The sequence below is a fragment of the Manduca sexta genome, chromosome 25, assembly GCF_014839805.1.
Source record: "Manduca sexta isolate Smith_Timp_Sample1 chromosome 25, JHU_Msex_v1.0, whole genome shotgun sequence".
Taxonomy (NCBI): domain Eukaryota; kingdom Metazoa; phylum Arthropoda; class Insecta; order Lepidoptera; family Sphingidae; genus Manduca; species Manduca sexta.
The window spans coordinates 3332525-3353705 of NC_051139.1; the positions used below are offsets into that span (position 1 = coordinate 3332525).

The following is a 21181-nucleotide window of genomic DNA, read 5'->3' on the forward strand; positions in this document are numbered from 1 at the left end:
TTTCTGCGCACTTAGTATACCTACAATCTAAATTATACTACAGTAACAATAATATTAACAGGCTAGTCTAAGCTAACAGGAGATTACTCCCACTTCGCACGTCACAAGTGCCGTGACGTCACACATTTACACTGATCATGCGTCAGATTCATTACATTTATCATATTCATTTGTTCGAATGAAAATAGACTTTGTTTGTGAGACTATAAAGTTGTTTCTCGCTTTTATGCAAGTGGCACCATGTTTGGCCGTTTTCAAATGGCTTATTGAAAAAAAAATACATACCGCTTATGCCAAAATGTAATACGGATTGGAAAACAAAATAGGCGCGGAGAAATTGTAACAAAAATACCGAGTTACTATTTCATAAATAATTATCTTTTAAGGTGGTAGCTCAAGGTCCATTTTCATACATTTTGTTTCGGCTTTAATCTGGGTAACTAAACAAGTATTGGCAAGTAAAGAATTTAAATTCACGTCTAGTTAGTGATTAGTTCTCGCAGTTGAAAGAAAAATGTAAAAATAATTAATAATCATGGATATTTCTGCCTTTAAAATTTCGTCATATTAAATTTTAAAGGCCAAAATATCCATGATTATTAATTATTTTTACATTTTCAACTGCGAGAACTAATCACTAACTAGACGTGAATTTAAATTCTTTACTTGCCAATACTTGTTTAGTTACCCAGATTAAAGCCGAAACAAAATGTATGAAAATGGACCTTGAGCTACCACCTTAAAATAAAAATAAAATGGTCAAAAGACAATCAAATTGATTTGAAACAAATGATCATTTTTAGAAACCATCAGATTTTTGGCACCCTTGCTATGAAAAGCACCATTAATTTAGCCGCAACATGAGATTTGGCAACACACTAAATTTCTTTAAAATATATCCGCAAAAAAAATTTGGCCATGATCTTGGAAAATTACTGCTGACATACATTTGATATACTATCATCAAATGTCATGAAGAAAGAGACAATAAGTCTCTATTTTAATGCAGTCAGCACAAATGAAAGCTTTGAAAAAATTTTTAGTTACATTATACAGAAATTTCATTATAATTTTCCACCATACGTTATAATTTTGATTTTACTGTTAATTGTACCTTATACGTGTCAAGAAAATACGCTTAAACGACGTAAATAGGCCGCATTGTACGACAAAACGACGACGCTTGGGGTTTGTCATTACAAAAATAGGCATTTTTACACTTCACATACATGAGCACAAAGTTCTCACACGGGCGGTAGTTATCCGAACGCGTCCCGCGCGGGAAAGAGACAGAACGAGACGCACGCGAACACACCGGCGGCGCGGCGCGGGAGCGAGACAGCAGAGGTGATGCACGTACCGTCGTTATGGCGGGCTTGCTAGAAGTTCTGCTGGCGCTTGCGCTTGAGGTGCATGGCGTCGAGGATGGGCTGGCGCTTGCGCGCGTACCGCGTCCGCAGCAGCTCGATCTCCGCCTCCATCTCCGCGTCCAGCCGCGCCACGCGACTCTCCAGCTCCGCCTCCGACAGGAACGCCAGCTGCACCACACACGCACAGTCAACATGAGGGACCACCTCACCCCCCACACTTGAGACCCACTACATGTCCACAAGATCCTATACTATGAATCTATCATTCAATCAAATCACAAACACAAATCAGATATTACCAAGCCACCAAAACATGGAAATATTCCGAGGGGGTCGAACCCACGCTCTCCGTCTTATAATGCTATTATACCGAATCATAACATTGTGGTAAAAAAAAGTAAGGTAAAATCTGCTACAAAAATAAAAGTGATAAAAATTAAACAAAAAATTGGAAACTATAAAATTAGAATAATGAGTTCTACAATGAAGAGCAAGTAAGAAGTTTTATATCAATAATTATAGAGAACCTTTATATTAATAATGCTTTTACAAAATTGCTTAAATACAATAAATAAGTGTAACAAATGTGAATGTAATATAATATAAATTATTTTGTTATAATTATTTAATTTTAATAAATACCACATAAATAGAAAAAAGCGTGTTATAAGCAAAAAAGCGTGCACTAGTTACTTTTATGGCCATCAGTTTATTTATTAATTTGTATCTAAAGCCAACACCCAATTGAAGCATTAAAAATTCTAAAAAGACGGTTAATCTAATTTCACTAATAAAACACGTGGGAAAAAGCTATATTTTAAACATAAATGAAACACTAGGTCAAACTAGGAGTTTTAGCGTCACAGACGAGGGTTACTATGTTAGCGGCAGTTTTATTGACGTGGGGGCTGCGGGTCTCGGGAGGTGCGTGGGGTCCACTTACGCGCGGTGCCGCGCAGCGCTAGCAGAGTGACGACGTGCAGTTGACTTACGAATTCGAAGTTGCCCTCCTCCACGAACGCGCGCTGGAACGACAGCGCGCCCTCGCCGCCGCCCTCCGCACTGCACCACACACAAACATTCATTAACGGATCCCTACGAGCCATTGCGGCCAATCTCAACGGACATCAGCCACGCAGGATATATACATTTATGTTAATTATTTTATTGAAACGGCTCATAAAGCCAATTACACCAATTACAAAATATTATTACACAGTCAATAAAATTCGATTTTAAAACATGATATAGAAAATAATAAAGCTTTAAATTAATATTACAATAATAATTCATTCAAGCATTTATCTCACAATATCTCAGGCATTCAGCCGGTATCACTTTCCATACAGCGACAAATAAGCCACAGTCGGGACTCGCATTGAGCAGTACATACAACTAGTATCACACTACTGACCCATCACAACCAGTGCCGTGGCCAGTACGGCTCGGAAAAGCGCTAGCCTTTTATACGATCGGGGCGATCTTCTATAACTGTGCACATGCATCACTCATAATTACTACCGATATTATCATTCTCGACCTGTGCCTAGGTCACCGGCATAGTATCGGTAATAGCTACATAAAGACACTTTCAAAATGGCAGGTTTTCTTATCAAAAAGGTTGGTTAGGTGCCAGAGGTGGAAAGCGAAACCAGAGGGTCCAACTTGAACTTATTCCGTCATACTATGGTTTGGTAAAATGCTTCCTAAGCCCATAGCCAGAAAAAATTTCAATCCCGAACACACATATTTAAAATCCATTTTTTTTTATGGATCCATTGTTCATAATCTAAAAATTGATACAGTAAATGACACAAATCATGACCCCACTCTTCATTGGTCAGTTTGACATCGTTCACGTCAACATTTCACGCGATTGGTTCCTTAGCCGATTCTCGTTGTCTATTGGCTTATGAATGCCACGCGACTACTAAACACTTTAGTCCAATTACATACGTAAGTCTCCCCACCACTGTTTATCAGTGCTCACGACTTGCACCGGTTACTATGAGTCCAAGACTATAATTTTTTTATTTTATTATTTAACAAAAGGCCTAACACAGAACACAATCATTATAAAGAATACTTAAGCACTAAATTACATTAAGATTATTATTTAATTAAATTGAATTAGTATTTACGTGAGATTGTCGTCCGTGGGTAGTCGGATGTTGTGTCCGGTGAGGGTGCCGTTGGTGGGCGCGCCGATGTTGAGATGGTTGACGTCTTTCTTCTCGAAGTGCTCCAGGAACAACGGCCGGTACTTGGGCCTGTTCGTGTCCATTGGGTCGGTGTCGTGGCCTGGAACAATATTTAATGTTATATATCTTTTTAGATTAAAGTGTATGTTCACTTGCTTCTGGAAAATGTGAACAATTAATATCTATCTATTATGGCTGATGTATTCGTCAACTTCCATAGTGTCCATGACAACTATAAACTGATATAACAGGTGTGATTTTCAATGGAGACCAGAACTAACTGATCCTAAAAAGGAAATAATTACTGGCAAAATAAATTGATATTGTTATACATTTCTGGTAAGATGCTTGTACAGTATAATTTAGTATTAGATACATGTTCGAAGCTCATTCACCAAGAGCAACATAACACGCAGTATGTCAGTGTAATACTCACGCTTCATGGTAGCGAGATCAGCGTCTGGTTCGTTGATGACCATGGTGCCGAGGTCGGCGGCCAGGTCGGACGGCACCAGCGTGCCGTCAGACCGCTGCCGCATCGTCGCCTCGGAGTAGCCCTCGCCCTGGACAAACATCCCGTAGATTTACAGCCTGATATAAAATGGATAACATAAGCTATTGCGTTATGCCTCAATGGCGCAGTTGTATAAGGTGCGAATGCAGTGCTGAGGTCTCATGATTCCCGGGACGGGCAAAGTGATATAGGGTTTTCCTACTTAGTGACTCGTGCTTATTCTGATTTATGATGTGATAGAGGGCGAGCCTATCGCCATATCGGGCACAAATTCCTGGCTGGTTATTTAATTTCTATGGACTGCTAACCAGCGGCCCTAAATGACGCCAGACCCCAGACGAAATAAAAAAATACACGACGCGAGGCCCCGAGCGGAGCAAAAATGTCCCTTGTTTTAACAGTTTCGTTAGTACGATCCTTAAAAAGGTCCTCAAGGGCACCGCACGAGAACCCTATAAGAGCCAGGGCTCCGCTCCGCTCGGCTGCCCGGGGGCAGTTTATAGTTGCCTGGTTCGCCCCCCTAAGGCCGCCCGTGCTTAGCAGCAGAATAGGCACTCACCCCGGCGAAGGTCTTGGCGTTGTTGGTCTGCTGCTGCTGCGAGTTCCGGTACGCCTGACTCTCTCGTATCTCGCGCGCCTCCGCTATCATGGTGCTCAGTATACTCGGGTGCTTCGCGTTACCTGCAATGGCAGACGATTTCGTTAAAGAATCATGCTGTATTAGTATATAGGGTGTTTTATAAAAAGCTTTCTACTCAAACGATAGCATCTGAAAAAACTTGATTTGTTCAAGAACCTAATATTTGAAATCCATATTATTTTGACACATTTTTAATACAAGAATGGCATCGCTTTTTTTCCCTTAGGGAGAGCATTAATATTTTGCCAGTTACATTACTTTCCAATAATACTAAGGTTCGAGAGACTTCATAAAAAAATAATATAACTGACAAATTTTCCTAACATCAGATACCGTAGCCACGATGTCGTTCCACAATCGTTAACGCTAATAGAAAACAAAAAAAATATTTGAAAACAACATATCCAAAAGATAAGTTTGTCGCTAAGATATGACCTTCCTATACATAATTTTTTTTTTATTTTTTTTATTCGGACGCGTCAAAATGACTGCACCTGATTGTAATTTTATTTGTGCACGGCAAATTGACCCCACTGCACCTGATGGTAAGTGGAGATGGCGTTAACGATTGTCAAAAGGCATGATGGGTCTGGTACAGTATCTGCAGCGGTTACAAAGCAATGTATAATGAAGGAACGGACACATTACGAAGTGCATCACCTATGAACTCGTGCGTGAGGAGGAACTCTGCGGTGGCGCGCTCGTCGGGGTTCTTCACGAGGCACTGGCTCACGAAGTCGATGAACTCCGGCGACCACTGGTCCGGCTCTCTGTAGTGGCACAAGAAATTCCACTTTATTCATCCAAATAAAAATATTCTTCGGATTTTGTGTTTTTTTTAATATTATGATTTTCTCCCGACGTTTCGAAGACGTTGCAGCCTTCAAATACGAAAATTTGTGCCTGATATGGCGATAGGCTCGCCCTCCATCACATTATGGCACGGAACACGCATGATGAAAAGTGAGTGCACCGGCTGAGCTTATGCTTACCCTTTCGGGGATAAAAAGCGTGTGTGGTATTAACATCACCAACCTGAAGGAAGGCGGCGGTTTGGTGGGTATCATGAAGATGGCTCGCATCGGGTGTATGTCGCCGTAGGGCGGCTTCCCCTCGGCCATCTCGAGCGCGGTGATGCCGAGCGACCAGATGTCCGCCACGCAGTCGTACCCGATCTCCTGGATCACCTCGGGCGCCATCCAGAACGGCGTGCCGATTACCGTGTTCCGCTTCGCCATTGTGTCCTGGAAAAGAATCATAGGAAAATGTTATAGTAAAAAAATATATATAATAATAATAATAATATCAGCCCTGTATTATATACTTGCCCACTGCTGAGCACGGGCCTCCCTACTGAGAGGGATTAGGCCTTAGTCCAACATGCTGGCCTAGTGCGGATTGGTAGACTTCACACACCCTCGAAATTCCTATAGAGAACTTCTCAGATGTGCAGGTTTCCTCACGATGTTTTCCTTCACCGTTAAAGCGAACGATAAATTCACAAAGAATACACACATGATTTTAAAAAAAATATATTTACCATTATTTTTTTCTCAGCAGATCCTTTATATTAAAAGGAGTGCGTAAAAATTAAACAGTCCGCCATGTTAAGCGGTCCACCATATTGGATTTAGAGTAAAGTTGTATTTATTTATATTCTTCTCAGCGAAGTCTTTAATTTGATACTCATATCAAGGGCGCTCATATAAAATAACGAGTCCATCTTGGGCCGTCCACCGTATAATATACGGAATATTGGATTTCGAATAACGCCACTTAGGTAACCATGCATTGTCATCCAAACTAAACGTGTGTGCAAATTTCATCTTAATCGCTTGAGGATAACCGCTTTAAAATTCATTTCCAAATACGACCTGTACCTAGATAACATACGTGCAAACACTGCATGTTGTAAAATGAACCCTATTAGCATAATCAGCCCCTATTCCACTGCTCAATATAAGTCTCCAGTATTCCAGTTATAAACGCACTATGTTCGCCTATGTGACTAATATTTTTTTAAACTACAGCTTATTATTACTATACATAAAACTAGTGAGCTCCAAAATAATCACTCACTGTAAGCTGTCCAGCGACGCCGAAGTCGGCCAGTTTAGCGTGACCCTCGGTGTTGAGCAAAATGTTTCCGGCCTTGATGTCCCGGTGGATCTTCCGCCGCCGGTGCAGATACTCGAGCCCCTTGAGCGTGTCGCACAATATCGTCGCTATTTCGTCTTCGGACAACGTTTTCTTGCGTAGCCTCATTATGTCGGACACGGAACCAGCGCCGCAGTACTCCATTACGATCTGAATTTGAATAGATAGCAATGTTGTCTTTAAAAACATACATACAATAAAATACCTACACATACGGCCATTTTCAAAAAACTATCCCAATCACTTTTTACAATCCATCGGAAAAATGGACCAATGAGAAGACTTTATAACAATATATAACAGAATACATAAACTTACGGCCATTTTCGACCACAACCACTTTTTTTCAATCCGTCGCGAAAATTTACCAATGAGAATAAAGTTTTTGACATATTTACGAATGGCGAATTTTGATTGGTATATTCTTAAGATTTCATTGAAATTTTAAAATTTTAATTTATATTGCAAACAAACAGAAAATTGTCATATTTTTCCTTTCAACGTAATAATCTATAAATACTGCAGACATTAAAACTAAAAGAAAGGAAAACATGCGCGCAAGAATTATAATTGTTCGTAAAATTGGACATATATAAATATTCTTGTCATGAAAACTGGTGTGAAGTGACAACCACACTTTGGCTCGAATAATTCCCTGATTTTAACACGTTGTGGACGCATAGCGATAAAGATATATATATACAAAACAAATTTGGCAACAAGTCCAAGATAGCGCGCTGACATTCCTGGCGTCAGCATACTTCCGCTTAGTGAAAACAAACAATCTCAAATATTCGAAACATGCTGCTGGAAACAAAATATATTTTGAATTCCATTTTGATGACATAATAACAATTTTAGTCAGACTTGTAAGAAGTACGATACCTATCTGGGGCGGAAATCATTTCGGCGATTAAAGGTTGGTGTGCAATTATTTATTTACTAGCTTTTGCCCGCGGCTCCGCCCGCGTTATAAAGGTTTTCGGGCTAAAGTTTTCCGTTATAAAAGTCACGCTATATATTTTCCCGGGAGCCTATGTTCTTCCCAGGGTCTCAAACTGTCTCCATACCAAATTTTATCCTAATACGTTGGGTAGTTTTTGAGTTTAACACGTTCGGGCAGACCGATGCAGCGGGGGACTTTTGTTTTATGATATATTTTTGTAGAACTTTTAAGAGGAACAATCCCGTCATACATTATTGTTGCATAACTTTAACCGTTTACGCAGCGCACGCAACAGAAGCTCTCAAAACTAATAAATTGTCCCCGTTTTTGCTTCATGTTTCATTACTGCTCCGCTCCTATTGGTCATAGCGTGACGATATATAACCTATAGCACTCCAGGAACAAAGGGATATCCAACACAAAAATATTTTTTCAGTTCGAACCGGTAGTTCCTGAGATTAGCGATTACTGCTCCGCTCCTATTGGGCATAACGTGTTGATATATATAGCCTATAGCATTCCAGGAACAAAGGGCTATCCAACACAAAAAGAATAATTCAGTTCAAACTCCTAGTTTCTGAGATTAGCCGTTACTGCTCTGCTCCTATTGGTCATAGAGTGATGATATATAGCCTATAGCACTTCACGAACAAAGGGCTATCCAATACAAAATGATTTTTTTAGTTCGAACCGGTAGTTCCTGACATTAGCCATTACTGCTCTGCTCCTATTGGGTATAGCGTGATGATATATAGCCTATAGCACTCCACGAACAAAAGGTTATCCAACGCAAAAAGAATTTTTCAGTTTGGACCGGTAGTTCCTGAGATTAGCCATTACTGCTCCGCTCCTATTGGGTATAGCGTGATGATATATAGCCTATAGCACTCCACAAGCAAAGGGCTATCCAACGCAAAAAGAATTTTTCAGTTCGGACCGATAGTTCCTGAGATTAGGCATTACTGCTCCGCTCCTATTGGGTATAGCGTGATGATATATAGCCTATAGTACTCCACGAACATAGGGCTATCCAACGCAAAAAGAATTTTTCAGTTTGGACCGGTAGTTCCTGAGATTAGCCATTACTGCTCCGCTCCTATTGGGTATAGCGTGATGATATATAGCCTATAGCACTCCACAAACAAAGGGCTATCCAACGCAAAAAGAATTTTTCAGTTCGGACCGATAGTTCCTGAGATTAGGCATTACTGCTCCGCTCCTATTGGGTATAGCGTGATGATATATAGCCTATAGCACTCCACGAACATAGGGCTATCCAACGCAAAAAGAATTTTTCAGTTTGGACCAGTAGTTCCTGAGATTAGCGCGTTCAAACAAACAAACAAACAAACAAACAAACAAACTCTTCAGCTTTATATAATAGTATAGATTTAACACTTTATATACAGAGAAGTGTATAAAGTGTTAAATAAATAAATAAATAATTACGCACCAACCTTTAATTATTTCCCTGTGTACCGTTTCGTTGACAAAACCGTAAGATTATAAGTATGTAGGTCATTAATATAGCTTGATGGTACAATTTTATTTTCACTCACCCAAAGATCTGTGTTCTTGAAGTAACTACCATAGTACTTGACGACGTACGGGCTGTCGCACTGCTGCATTATGGAGATCTCCTTGATGATCTCCTGCAGGTCCGTGTCCACAGGCACCTGCTTGATCGCGAGCACCTGGCCGCTCTCCTTGTGTAACGCCTGCAATGTCCCAAAGACATAATATAAATCAGTGGGTCCATTAGGAGTAATAGCACTTTCCTACTTGTGAAGGAACAGTTGTCTATCGCGTTTTGTATGACAAGAGAGATTAGCTGGGCTTCAAACATCACCTATTCCTTTCCCTATAGCATTTTCAATCTTCTAGCATTATGATTTCTTATGTTTACGCAAATGTTAGACATTGAAAAGAAACTATTTACGGGTTTTATTTTATGAGATATTGGTCATCCACGAGTGAATATTACAATATCTACCTACATTGTTTCTACAATTAAATATATATTTTTTTTAATTTTGACAATGATGGCTACAATGTCTTCGAAACGTCGGGAGAAAATAATAATATAAATAAAATAAAACCGGTAAATAGTTTTATTTCAATGTCTTCAAGCATTGTTGATGTTTATAAACAGTGATCCAAATGGTTAATGCATATAAAGTTCGATCGCACGCTTCAGTACATCGCTTCAGTGCCTGACCAAGCGTTTTGATGGTTTACTTTCCTCTCAGTCGTGCTGTCATATCGTCGGTTTAGTGCAAGAACAACTGATACATACAAAAGTATGAATTAAGCCACTTTTAGTTTTAGTTATATTGTTGTCCCTATATCATCTTAGATATAATTATGTTAAAACCAAGTAAAATATATTCTTGAATATTTTTATTCTTAAAATCAAGTGAGTATGTTCAATATTATGTTATGTTCAAGGAGTTATAAACTGTACTTCATGATTTTTTGCCATTAGTGAGTTCTTGCAGTAAACCGACGATATGCTATATGATCATTGTTCTACATCTTAAACGAGGATTGATCTACGGGTCACGTTTCAGGTCGAAACATCACTATTTCGTCAGAATTTCGCATATTTACGATCTTCTGTATATTAAATTCTAAAGCATCGTAAAATTTATCTAAATGTAATGCACTATTTACCACCAAAAGGTATAAATTTATGAGCGGCAAGTATTTCAAAATCTCAAACCAGTACTCAAAATACATCGCCCCAGTTTCGCTCAGTTCAATGAGAAGTGAGACTAGATACATAATACATGATTTATGCGAACTCAGTCTTTAGTGTTTAAAGTTTTATACGGAATCGGGTAGGACAAGCATTTCATGATAAATTATGGTAAACTACCCCCTATTCGTAGAAATCATACCAATATATAGATAAATATTTAAAGTAAAGTTTTGGCGGTGTTTACTAAATTTAAATTCATAATGATTACCGAATAAATTCGAAATACAATGCCTTTATAATACAAACGTCTGTTTTATTATTGGAAGGACTTCGAGCGGAGGGAACCACGAGCAAGTCTGTCCACTGTATCAATGAAATGGTACCTAAATGTGGCAAAGTTTTATTAAACTTATACTTACGAACGATATTTCGTTCGAGTGTGAAATACTGCTTAGGTTGACGTAAGGATGAAAAATATGTTGAAATCCTATGCTTCGTATTTACGTGTGTCACGGGAATATAACCTTACATACTACATAATAAGGTGACACGCGTAATGTCATGTAGCTGTCATGTTTGCCGGCAAACATTCAGATGCTTCAATAGAAGGTATAGCAACTGGAAGGTATAAGTTATTTAATCGTGTTTTGTGAACGCTGTACATAAGTTCAACAGGAATGTGCATCAGAAATATAAACGATATTGTCATTTCTTGTAATTTTGCTAATGCATATGCTGCTGGTGTGTCAATTTTATAAATAAATAAAAACTTTATTTCGCTAGATAATGTCTACTATCTCGATAGTGAAATATAAAAAGCACATCAAATTTGATAAGACATACTTTTAATATCAATTTCTCACCTTGTAAACGCTGCCATATGAGCCTTCGCCGAGCTTGCATATTATATCGAACACCTCTTCAGGTTGCCGCGTGAGACTCTCCTCTGATAACTTCTTTAGTTCGCTGTAACAATAAATATTCATTTATATTTTCCTCTTTCGCTGATCAATTGACTTCACCTATAATATATAATTTTAGTCATATTTCTGTATTATTAACCAACAAGGAAGTTTGTGGAATTGACTAGAACACTAGGTAAAACATATCTCGTTTGCAAGAGTCCCTCTGTATAGTAATCTCCTGGAGCTATAAGCACGGTTGTATATGTATAGGTGATATTGAAGCCAATTTAAAGAGGAATATTGAGACTTAACGTCATATATTGAAAGCTCACTGTGTGGTGCAAACAATATATTGAGATTTCTAGGAAGGTGCTGTTCATGAGCGCCGCGGTTACCGTCAAGCGAAAGACCAGTTCTTTATTTATTGAAATAATAAACAATTATTATAAATTCTAAAGGTATGTTAAATATACATTTGATATTTGGATGCTTTTTAGAAATAAAATTAGAAACAGTTGAACAGATTTGGCTGAAATTAGTACTCGGGTAGACATGTCCTTGATTAACACATTGGTTTCTTCTATCCCGGTAATTTGCTCCCATGGGAAATAATATATTTTTCTAATCTAATTTTTAAATACGTGGCTTTATGAATCGCTATAGATTTTAAGGGACTATTGTAGCGAGAATTGCTAATCACGCTAGGGAAGCCGCGAGCATCACCAAGTAATATATTCAATGAGTACAAGCTTCTAGAGACAAAATTCACTCCTAAAAGATCAAGGCTGGTCCGTTAGCATCCAACGGCTTTTTTGTCTTTCCTATATCTATTTTGTCTATACTAAATTAATTGAACACAAGTTTCCGCCGTTCAAGGTCGCTAATTAACATTTATGAGTAGACAGACGAGTCTACAAACTACTTTTTCTGCTACTAAGATCTGCGTTTACATATGGTAGTTAGGCTATATCCAGCTTGAATGGCATGGCTGATTCAATCGCGTAGTTTTATACCTTAATAGAACAAAAACAATGACATTATAGAACGCCTTAGGATTCCTCATTTTTGTTTAATTTCCGTACAAGGTCGGCAAGACACTATTCTTTAGCCTATAATATGTGTATACGCTGCTGGTGACCAGTTACCACCAGGTGATAATATATTTTCTAGATTCTATAAAATAAAACACTTAATTTAATAACTCAAGTTTCAATGAGTTTATCAAGTTGATAGAACAACATTACAAACTTATTTAATTACAAGTTGAACAATAAAAAAATCAACATCACAACACGAAAGAGACAAATAAAGGTCTTAGCACACTATTTTAGCTTAGCAGAGCTGACGAAGTATGTTTTTCATAGGCGCTGAGCGCCAGCGCGTGCTTACATACTATAAAGCGAGTAAAGGTAAAGTTCTTAAATACATCGCGTTTACTATGCGCCTGAGTTGCGTTGTCAGCTTGTACACAGACAATCACAATTTCTATTAATATCATAAAAGAACTACACAATAGAGTATTCGTGAGATTAGTAATTTCCCTAGAGATGGACTGACCGTATAGTATCCAGCAGCTAATCTTATTCGAGGATAGTAATTACCTTTCGTGCGGCACGGACGGCGAGTCTAATTAGTTTTCTTATGATTTATTATTGGCTTTCTTGACCTTTAGTTTAGATCATCTTGTGCGTGTGTACATTTGTTGTTATTATTTGCTCGGTACTTCTGGGTATCTTATGTCGTGTTAAATCCACGCACAGTCTGATATCTATTGGCGAGTTCATAGTTTTTATTGGTCCCACCATCCCATTTACCATCAGGTTTATTTTAATATTGCGATGCAAAGGTAACAAATTACACACATACGACCACAAATAGGTAGACAGAGGCAGAACTGGTGCACAAACTTTCCGCCGTGTGTATTCCGTTCGATGATGTAATAGGGACCGGGCCTATCGCCATATTAGGCACAAATTCAGACTCCGAGGTGATAATGTCGAAAAATTCAATAACACTGCCCGACTCGGTGATCGAACCCGAAACCTCAACACTACAGTCGTACCGACATACAACTACGCGACCTACACAAAGGTATCAAAAATAATTAAAAATTCTAATAAAAGTAATGTACTAAAACAATATTTACAAGACCAGAGAGGCTAATCATTTAAAACAGGCATCCTTTTTTTAAACATTAGGCTCTATTCATAATAAAAATACGGTCGCCTGAGAAGTGAGAATGCATAATAAGTATTATACAAAATCTAAATGGAATGTAGTTATACTACCACAAAGACTGGATCTTAATGCAATATGCAACTAATGGGATGTCGGTAAAGTTTATTACGTTCCAATTTCTTTCCATTATCATTGGAAGAATACTGAATTTTAGGTACTGTTCATAATATTATCTATACTAATATTATAAGTATTAAAGTTTGTGAGTTTGTTTATTTGTTCGTAGGAACTAATCTCTGGAACTACTACACCGAATTTGAAAACTCCTTCGCCAATAGAATGTTACATTAGTCCTGGCTGCTATAGGCCACTTTTATCTTGGAAAATCTTTTTAGGCGAGCCGATCTGCGGCGAAAGTAAGTAGCATCATATATGCAAACTGCATAACAATGTTATCTGAAGAATCTACATTATCAAGAACCATGTTATTACGATAAGGTGTTACGGCTAACAGGCGCCATTATTTATATGCAATATCACAAGTGGATCTACATAACGTTATCAGATAGCAGAACAATCGATATTCGACTACCGTTTTAATTAAACAGCACTTCACTATTTATTTATGAATACATAGGTATGTTACATCATTTTTTCCAAAATTACAATTCATGGTTTTGAGTTTGCCTAACTCTTCCGCGTGCAAATTTACGAATATCATTGCAAATATCAAACAGCTTCTTCATATAATGAGTTTCAATTACATACAACGTAATGATAATCACTACTAATACAATACATCAATCACAATGTTACTCCAATAAGCAGCTTTACACACACACAGCACCCGATCGACTTCCATATCGTGAGAGTAAATGAGATTTTTATACCACTTGAGAGAGCTCGTAAAATAATAGAAAAGCGATAAAACACGCCCTAACTCTCTTTCGGTCTTTCATTTTTGGGTTCTCATCAATTGTATAGATTGTAGGTTAGCTAGGCGAGGATGTGTATTGTTTACAGGAATTCGTTTCCTAAAGTCCTTATCACGAGTACTCTTGGATTTAGTTTTCTTTCTACCCAAATACAGTCTGCTTTGAATAACTAACTCGTTGCATGCTCACATTCTCTACTAAGTCTTAACATTATATTAATTTAATCTTTACATCATTACAGTGGACAATTAATATTTCTAACTCTTTCCTATCTTTCTATTTGATTAATTTCGTTGCGGGATAAGGACAAATTAGTTTTTCTTGAGCCTTGCCGAGCTTCATCGCTCGGTGTCATAAAAAGTATGCCACTACTGATCCTGGCTTACAGGAGTTGTAGTAGTGGGTCTGAGGAATAGAAAATCTCTGTAATATTACTTACTCTTTGTTTTGACCAGTTTTAAACGTCTTGCGTTAACTTCTTATATCAGAATTATCATTTCATTTCAAATTTTACAAAATATACCCAAGAACCGCCACTTGGAAGAACTAACACCACGCGAAATTAACGTGCAACCAATTAACAAAACATGTGGACTGAATGAAAAACAAATTGGCCTGTTAATGAAACGGAAGCTCATTGCGCGTACATATCAAAGGGAACGTTGTGATGGTCGATTAATAAGCGGTTAACGGGCTTATTGCTTGGCTTCTTCCGCATATGTATAATTACTACGAAATTTACGCTTTTGTGTATCCAAAGGTTTTCATTAAAGTGATGCGCGTAGTTTACATAAAAGTAATAGAAAGTCAACATGTGACAAAATCTTAAGTACTCAGAACTCGAGTTTAACCTTGAAGACCTTATTTTTATCAACTTAAGGTTCGATTTCCAATATTCTTATTGTTTTCATACCACCTAATAACTACTTTACACCAAATTCAATTGTTAGTATTGTATTAGTCACTAGTTTTACATCCTCATTTACTAAGTACAGTACAAGAACTGATGAAGTTTCATAAATAGCATTTTTTATGCTCGTTAAAAGTAACAATAATATTAATTGACACAGATACATTGTTATGCCTTCACGTTCTCGACAACAGATATTAAAAACAGTTATTATAGATTTAAAAACCAACCCGCATGGGACATCTGTGACCCAAACCGCCTTATGATTTGACGTCATTTCGCTGAAAAAGAAGAAGAACAATAATTTAGAAACATGCAGCCATTTATTGGAGATCGTTAAATCAATGGAAATATACATTAATTAGGTTTAATATTTCATAATAATTCTCAGTATGACTAGGACAAATAATAATATTTTCGAATAAGTACTTATAAACTTTGGTTGCTGAAAAATATAAATAAAAAAATGATATGGTAATTAAATTTTTGGGAATATTTAATTAATCTGTTGATGAAGACACATAATAACAATTCCATTTAGTAAAAAAATATAATAAAAGCATAGCGTATTTAACTGAACTAAAAAGACGCAAATTGCAGTATATAATAGCTAAAATCCTGTAAACATAACATACACACTACAAACCATTGAAATTCTATAACGGGGAAACAACACAAATAACCTTCCACACTAACCGGGTCGCTGGCCCAGCTGGCATTAATAATAACCTAATAACAAATGTGTAATTAACATTTGTTTTAAAAACCCTTTCGCCAACAAAACAATAAATTCACCTCCTTATCGGATCGAGATCAATTGAAAAACAAAACGCTATGCCCGACGGTCCGGGCGGTCGGAACAAGCTCTCACAATTAATATGTATCGACTTAACTAAATTATATTTAAGGAAAACAAGTTCCAACAACATTAACAGTACATGTGAATCACCGCACAGTTATTCACATTTTAATACAAAACCGTATTCAACACAAAAGGAACAATTATGTGAAATTGTTGGGTACACGGCACGCGCTCAGACATTAACCAGATGTTTGAAGTGGTCTCAGGTTAATACCGCGTAATGTATAGTCCTACTTGGCAGTGTAATTTTGGCTGAAACGCGCGTTTTATTTATTTATTTAACTCCGTGTCCTTCACGACGAAGACGGGTAAAAAGGAAGAAACGCACGCGAATGCTATACTTGCATCTTTTAATAAACTGTCTGGGCGTTATGTTTGATGTGTTTTTTTTTACGTTTTATATTGCAATATCTACTATACTACTTTAGAAATAAAAGAACTCTATAGCAAAACAAAAGTTTAATAAGAAGCAGCTATGGTGCCCGACCAGAAAACTACCAAGATTTTATCATAAAAATGGTTCGCTTCGCAACATTCACGCACGAAGCAAAAAATAATTGATAGCAATATGCGATACGGGCACATCCAAGTGCCACGGAGGTGAATTGATAAATTCCCGCATCAGCGCAAATATTGATACGATCGACTATTTGCCATCAGTCTGGGATGTATACTCGCGGTGTACCGTCTGACAAAGTCAACTCCGCAGTCCATACAGAGCTGTGTTATTGTTTTGGTAACCATAATATTTATACAATGCAGATGAATTGTTTAACAATGGTGGCTCCAACTCACCCCTGCGGCCTTTCATTGGCGCTCATTCTGTCTGCGCGTCGTTTCTTGCAGGTGTTGCAGCTGAGAGTGGGTGCTCCTCCCTCCCACACGCCACTCTTCCAGAACACCAGTCTTCCCTCACTGTCCATGAGGGACTTGCATCGTTACCTTCTTAGATGCATTGTTCGATTCAAACAAACACAACAATCCAAAACTTTGTACGCCTCGTTCCAATAATGCAAGTTTATCGAAGAATGCTGCGATATTCAATACCTCCGCTTCAGCAACGCTTACACAGACCGCACAGATCACTCTATCACTGTCATATATTTATGAACAAACACACATGAGAGATTATTTATCGTGTAAATAGTCACCATGCCCGTATCTCTGAAACGGGGTTACGATCCATGTGGTGCACGCTGTATAGATAAAGTTATCGACTCGCATTGACCGCTGTACGTTCACATCCCTAACAATTTTATTATGCGAGCTTTTTATGGTAAATACAGATTCCGTTCCGAAGCACTTCCCACGATTTACGTAACGAAGCGAGACCACGGCAAACATCCAAAAGCGAACAAAACTTCGTGCCCAAAATAAACACGCGTATCCTTTCTAGGGTTTGTTGTGAGCGGCGTGGAGACGAGCAACAAAGCGTCCGCCCCCCGTGACTGCTTCCGCGAGACTGCTTGCCTTCCAACTTCCAAGTTCCACTCATGTGTTCCAAGTTCAATTGTCGGGCCAACCGCACGACCGCGCGACCGGACAGGATTTGCGTTGTAATCTGGATTTCGCATTTTGCAGGAATTTAACAACAGTTAGCCGCCGCTATGAGCTGTTTTTGTTTAATTAAACGGTTTTTATTTCCAACTAAATGCGCATGATTAGCATAACTCCGTTGGCATCCTGTTGGAAATTAATTGTGAATCATAAAAAAACTATGCAATCAAAATAAAGCGCGTCTGTACTCTCAGTGAGCGAAGTTATTCGTGGCGTTTTTGTATCCATCAACAAAAACTATTGGTTAATACTTCATATTATGTGGCTTCTTCAAACGGCGAATAGAGCACAAAACAGAAATACATAAATCAAGTGTGAAGCTTGAAGTTTTTCAAGTTGTTGGCGTGACGCGAGGATGGCGCGGCGTGGAGCGGCCGGGTCGGCGCGCGACTCTACTGGCTTGGAGATAAATAAAACCGCGTGTTGGTCCGTCTATAAATACACGCCACACGTTACATCGACACTGTAACCTTTTTATTAGTTCACAGTTAACGTTCATTAGTATTAATGTAACACTTAGCTATTTGTACCTATTATTGGTCTCATCTTCCTCGTAACTATTTGCTTTGCGCATCGCATGTTTGACAAACGATCAATTAAACAACTGTATCGTTTCATTAATTCAGTGATTTTGTTACACAGAAGTCTGAAAATTTACTGAGATAAGTCCGCCATCTATCAAGTGTGCTATCGAAATAAATCAAGGCGACGCGTAGGCGATCCTTCGTACAAACTTTATAACGACAAATATATGCAATAAATTGAAGTTTCTTGTGTTTCCGAGACAATGTTATCTCTCGCCATTTGCTTTTCATTTCCGGATGATTCCAAACATGTCCCACTTCAACAAGTTTAATACATAATTTAAACAATGTTTATGAATTTTGCCATTTATCTACGCTTTCTTTTTTCACATTTAGTTTTGCAAGCCACTCTATAGTACAGGTTCTACTTTTAGAGGTCACAGATCCAAAACTTGCATTATCATAAAGACCCTTTTATTTTTTCATGTTTTTGTTCACATCTGCTCTCTTGCAACACACATATTGTTGTTCTCAAAATCCAATCAAGTTCGTTTGTTCTATGTGTAGAAAGGATAGGGCACCGTCTTTAATCTGTATCCACCAACATAAATTCATTTTCATCGTACATTTTCATTGCCTGACAAATTAGTTCAAGCCGACGACACCGGACTTGGCGTCCATTGTGTACCACCAATCCTATTACGGGCGAACTTTGCCCCACAAACATGGAATCCGCCATAACCCACATACTTTTGTGTCACAAATCTACAGTACAAATATTTGAGGTGACAAAGCGACTATTTTTACGTTTTTTCCCTGAACAGCACGCAGTTTCCCGCTGTGATATTTTAGCAACCGTCGCTCGCCGTACAATGAACTGAAGACATACTGTCTGGAGACATCGCGTACTCAGCTCTTGTGACTTAGTAGTCACTTATGTACACACGTCTTACGTATATGCAATGAAATTTTACATCTTAGCGTATATATGTATGTATTCTTTAGCCAGGTTCATTTGAAAACTTAAAAGTACAATTTCCAATTAATAATCTGTTATGAATTTGTGTTTAATTTTTAATAAGAATTCATATCTTAATATCGACATACAAGAACAGTATGAAAATTGTTTTAAATACCAAAGTTGCTTGAACCCTTAATTAGAAGTAGATAGAACTTTCAGAACGTTTCTCTAATAAAGACTCTAAAAATTAGAACTAAACAACTTCGAATAGCATTCATATACAAGTTATACCACTTAAAATGGGCGGGATAGCGCATTGCAGTAGTTTCATACGAGTTTTGGGAAGCCATGTACATTTCCGGCTTTAGAATAGTACCGTTCCATAAGGATATAGGAAGCAATAACGTATAACAACATTGAGAGTATGAATTCAGTATGGTTGAATAAGACAGTCGCAAAGAAACTAATCCTACCATTTACCATCTTACTTATGTTAATCATATTATAAATTCTAAAGTTATGCGATAAAAGTGATGACGAAGTTGTTAAAGATTTAAATGAACAAATAAAAACACTTAGATTACAACTGGCCAGCGCCCATCAGGAAATAGAAGATCTTAATAGCGAGAACTTTCGATTGAAATCCGATCTACAAAAATCTTTAAAAGGTATTGAAACTTATAAAAAAATCTGCTTAACACCAAATAGAACTAACCATGCATCGGGATCTGCAAGCAAAAAGAAAACTAAGCAGGATACTAAAAATATTATGTCACCTATTATAATTCCTAGTAAGAATAATAGTCTTAATAATATATCCCTTGAAAGACCAAAATATGATACGGTTACCAAAAAGAAACATAGTTCTAATTGTACTGCTGAAAATCAGGTACAACAGCAGACTCCGGTACCAAATTCAAAACCGAGTAAATCGAACATAATTTCATCAGGCATAAGGATACCAACACATAAAAATAAGCTGTGTATTGTAAGTAGCTTTTGTACAAAAGGAACCCTGCCTCTAATTGAAGAAGTATTCTCAAATGTTTTTCATGTTTGTCATTATCTGCTTCCAAATAGTACTACCAAAGATTTCTGCAATATTAAACACAAATTACAAGATTTCACATTGAATGATTATTGCTTAATTTTTATTGGAGAAAATGATCTAAAGAATGGTGATTACATTGACATTATTGATGACTTGAAAAATTCTCTGACAAAGGCTAGTCATACAAATATAATTATCGGGGCTCCAACATACATAAAAGGCGCGCTAATATACAACTACAAAGTTGAGCTACTCAACAATCTGCTCTATTTGGGTCTGAAAAACCATAAACATATATACTTTTTTGATAGTAACAATGCCCTGAAACATGAGATGTTTTCATATAGCACAGGAAAAATAAACAAATATGGATGGAGAAACATTTACGAGCAAATCATGTACAACATAATGGTAGATTATGCAATATACGGTTTTAGTAACGACTTAACAAATAATAAAATGGACCGATTCCTCTTCACCTCAGACGAAAAATATGTCTTGGAAAACGTCCCTGAACAACAGCAAGCACCTGTTTTGAACGAAAGGCGCCAATCTATTGTAGAATCTGAAGAACCTATGTCCCACAACGTTTACGACAATGTGAAAAATAGTAGTGACATAATTCATAATAATTTATTTCGTATATAACTATATTAATGTACTACACCAAAATATAGCAGGGTTGATAACTAAGTCTGATATGTTAACAGTATTATTGAACGATTTTCCACTGAAAACTATAGATGTATTATGTATCACAGAGCACAAT

At 37.5% G+C, this 21181-nt stretch overlaps 1 protein-coding gene across 11 annotated transcripts in view; it reads right to left on the reverse strand.

Annotated features, from left to right (window-relative positions):
• Positions 1–686: 686 nt before the first annotated feature.
• Positions 687–21181, reverse strand: part of LOC115440802 (serine/threonine-protein kinase hippo) — a 35136-nt gene continuing 14641 nt past the window's right edge. Inside the window, exons 1-12 of one of the 11 annotated variants that reach the window (XM_030165268.2) lie at positions 16253–16401; positions 15688–15738; positions 11393–11495; positions 9388–9546; positions 6805–7032; positions 5761–5969; positions 5374–5495; positions 4645–4766; positions 4008–4134; positions 3512–3671; positions 2314–2432; positions 687–1538 (exon numbers count right to left, since the gene is read on the reverse strand). In XM_030165268.2, coding sequence (XP_030021128.1) covers positions 1366–1538; positions 2314–2432; positions 3512–3671; positions 4008–4134; positions 4645–4766; positions 5374–5495; positions 5761–5969; positions 6805–7032; positions 9388–9546; positions 11393–11495; positions 15688–15738; positions 16253–16386 — 1707 coding nt within the window. In that variant the 5' untranslated portion in view covers positions 16387–16401 and the 3' untranslated portion in view covers positions 687–1365. Of the gene's footprint in view, positions 1539–2313; positions 2433–3511; positions 3672–4007; positions 4135–4644; positions 4767–5373; positions 5496–5760; positions 5970–6804; positions 7033–9387; positions 9547–11392; positions 11496–15687; positions 15739–16252; positions 16402–17114; positions 18063–21181 lie in introns of those variants that run through there. The other 10 variants (XM_030165270.2, XM_030165271.2, XM_030165275.2 and 7 more) reach the window with 10 other exon arrangements.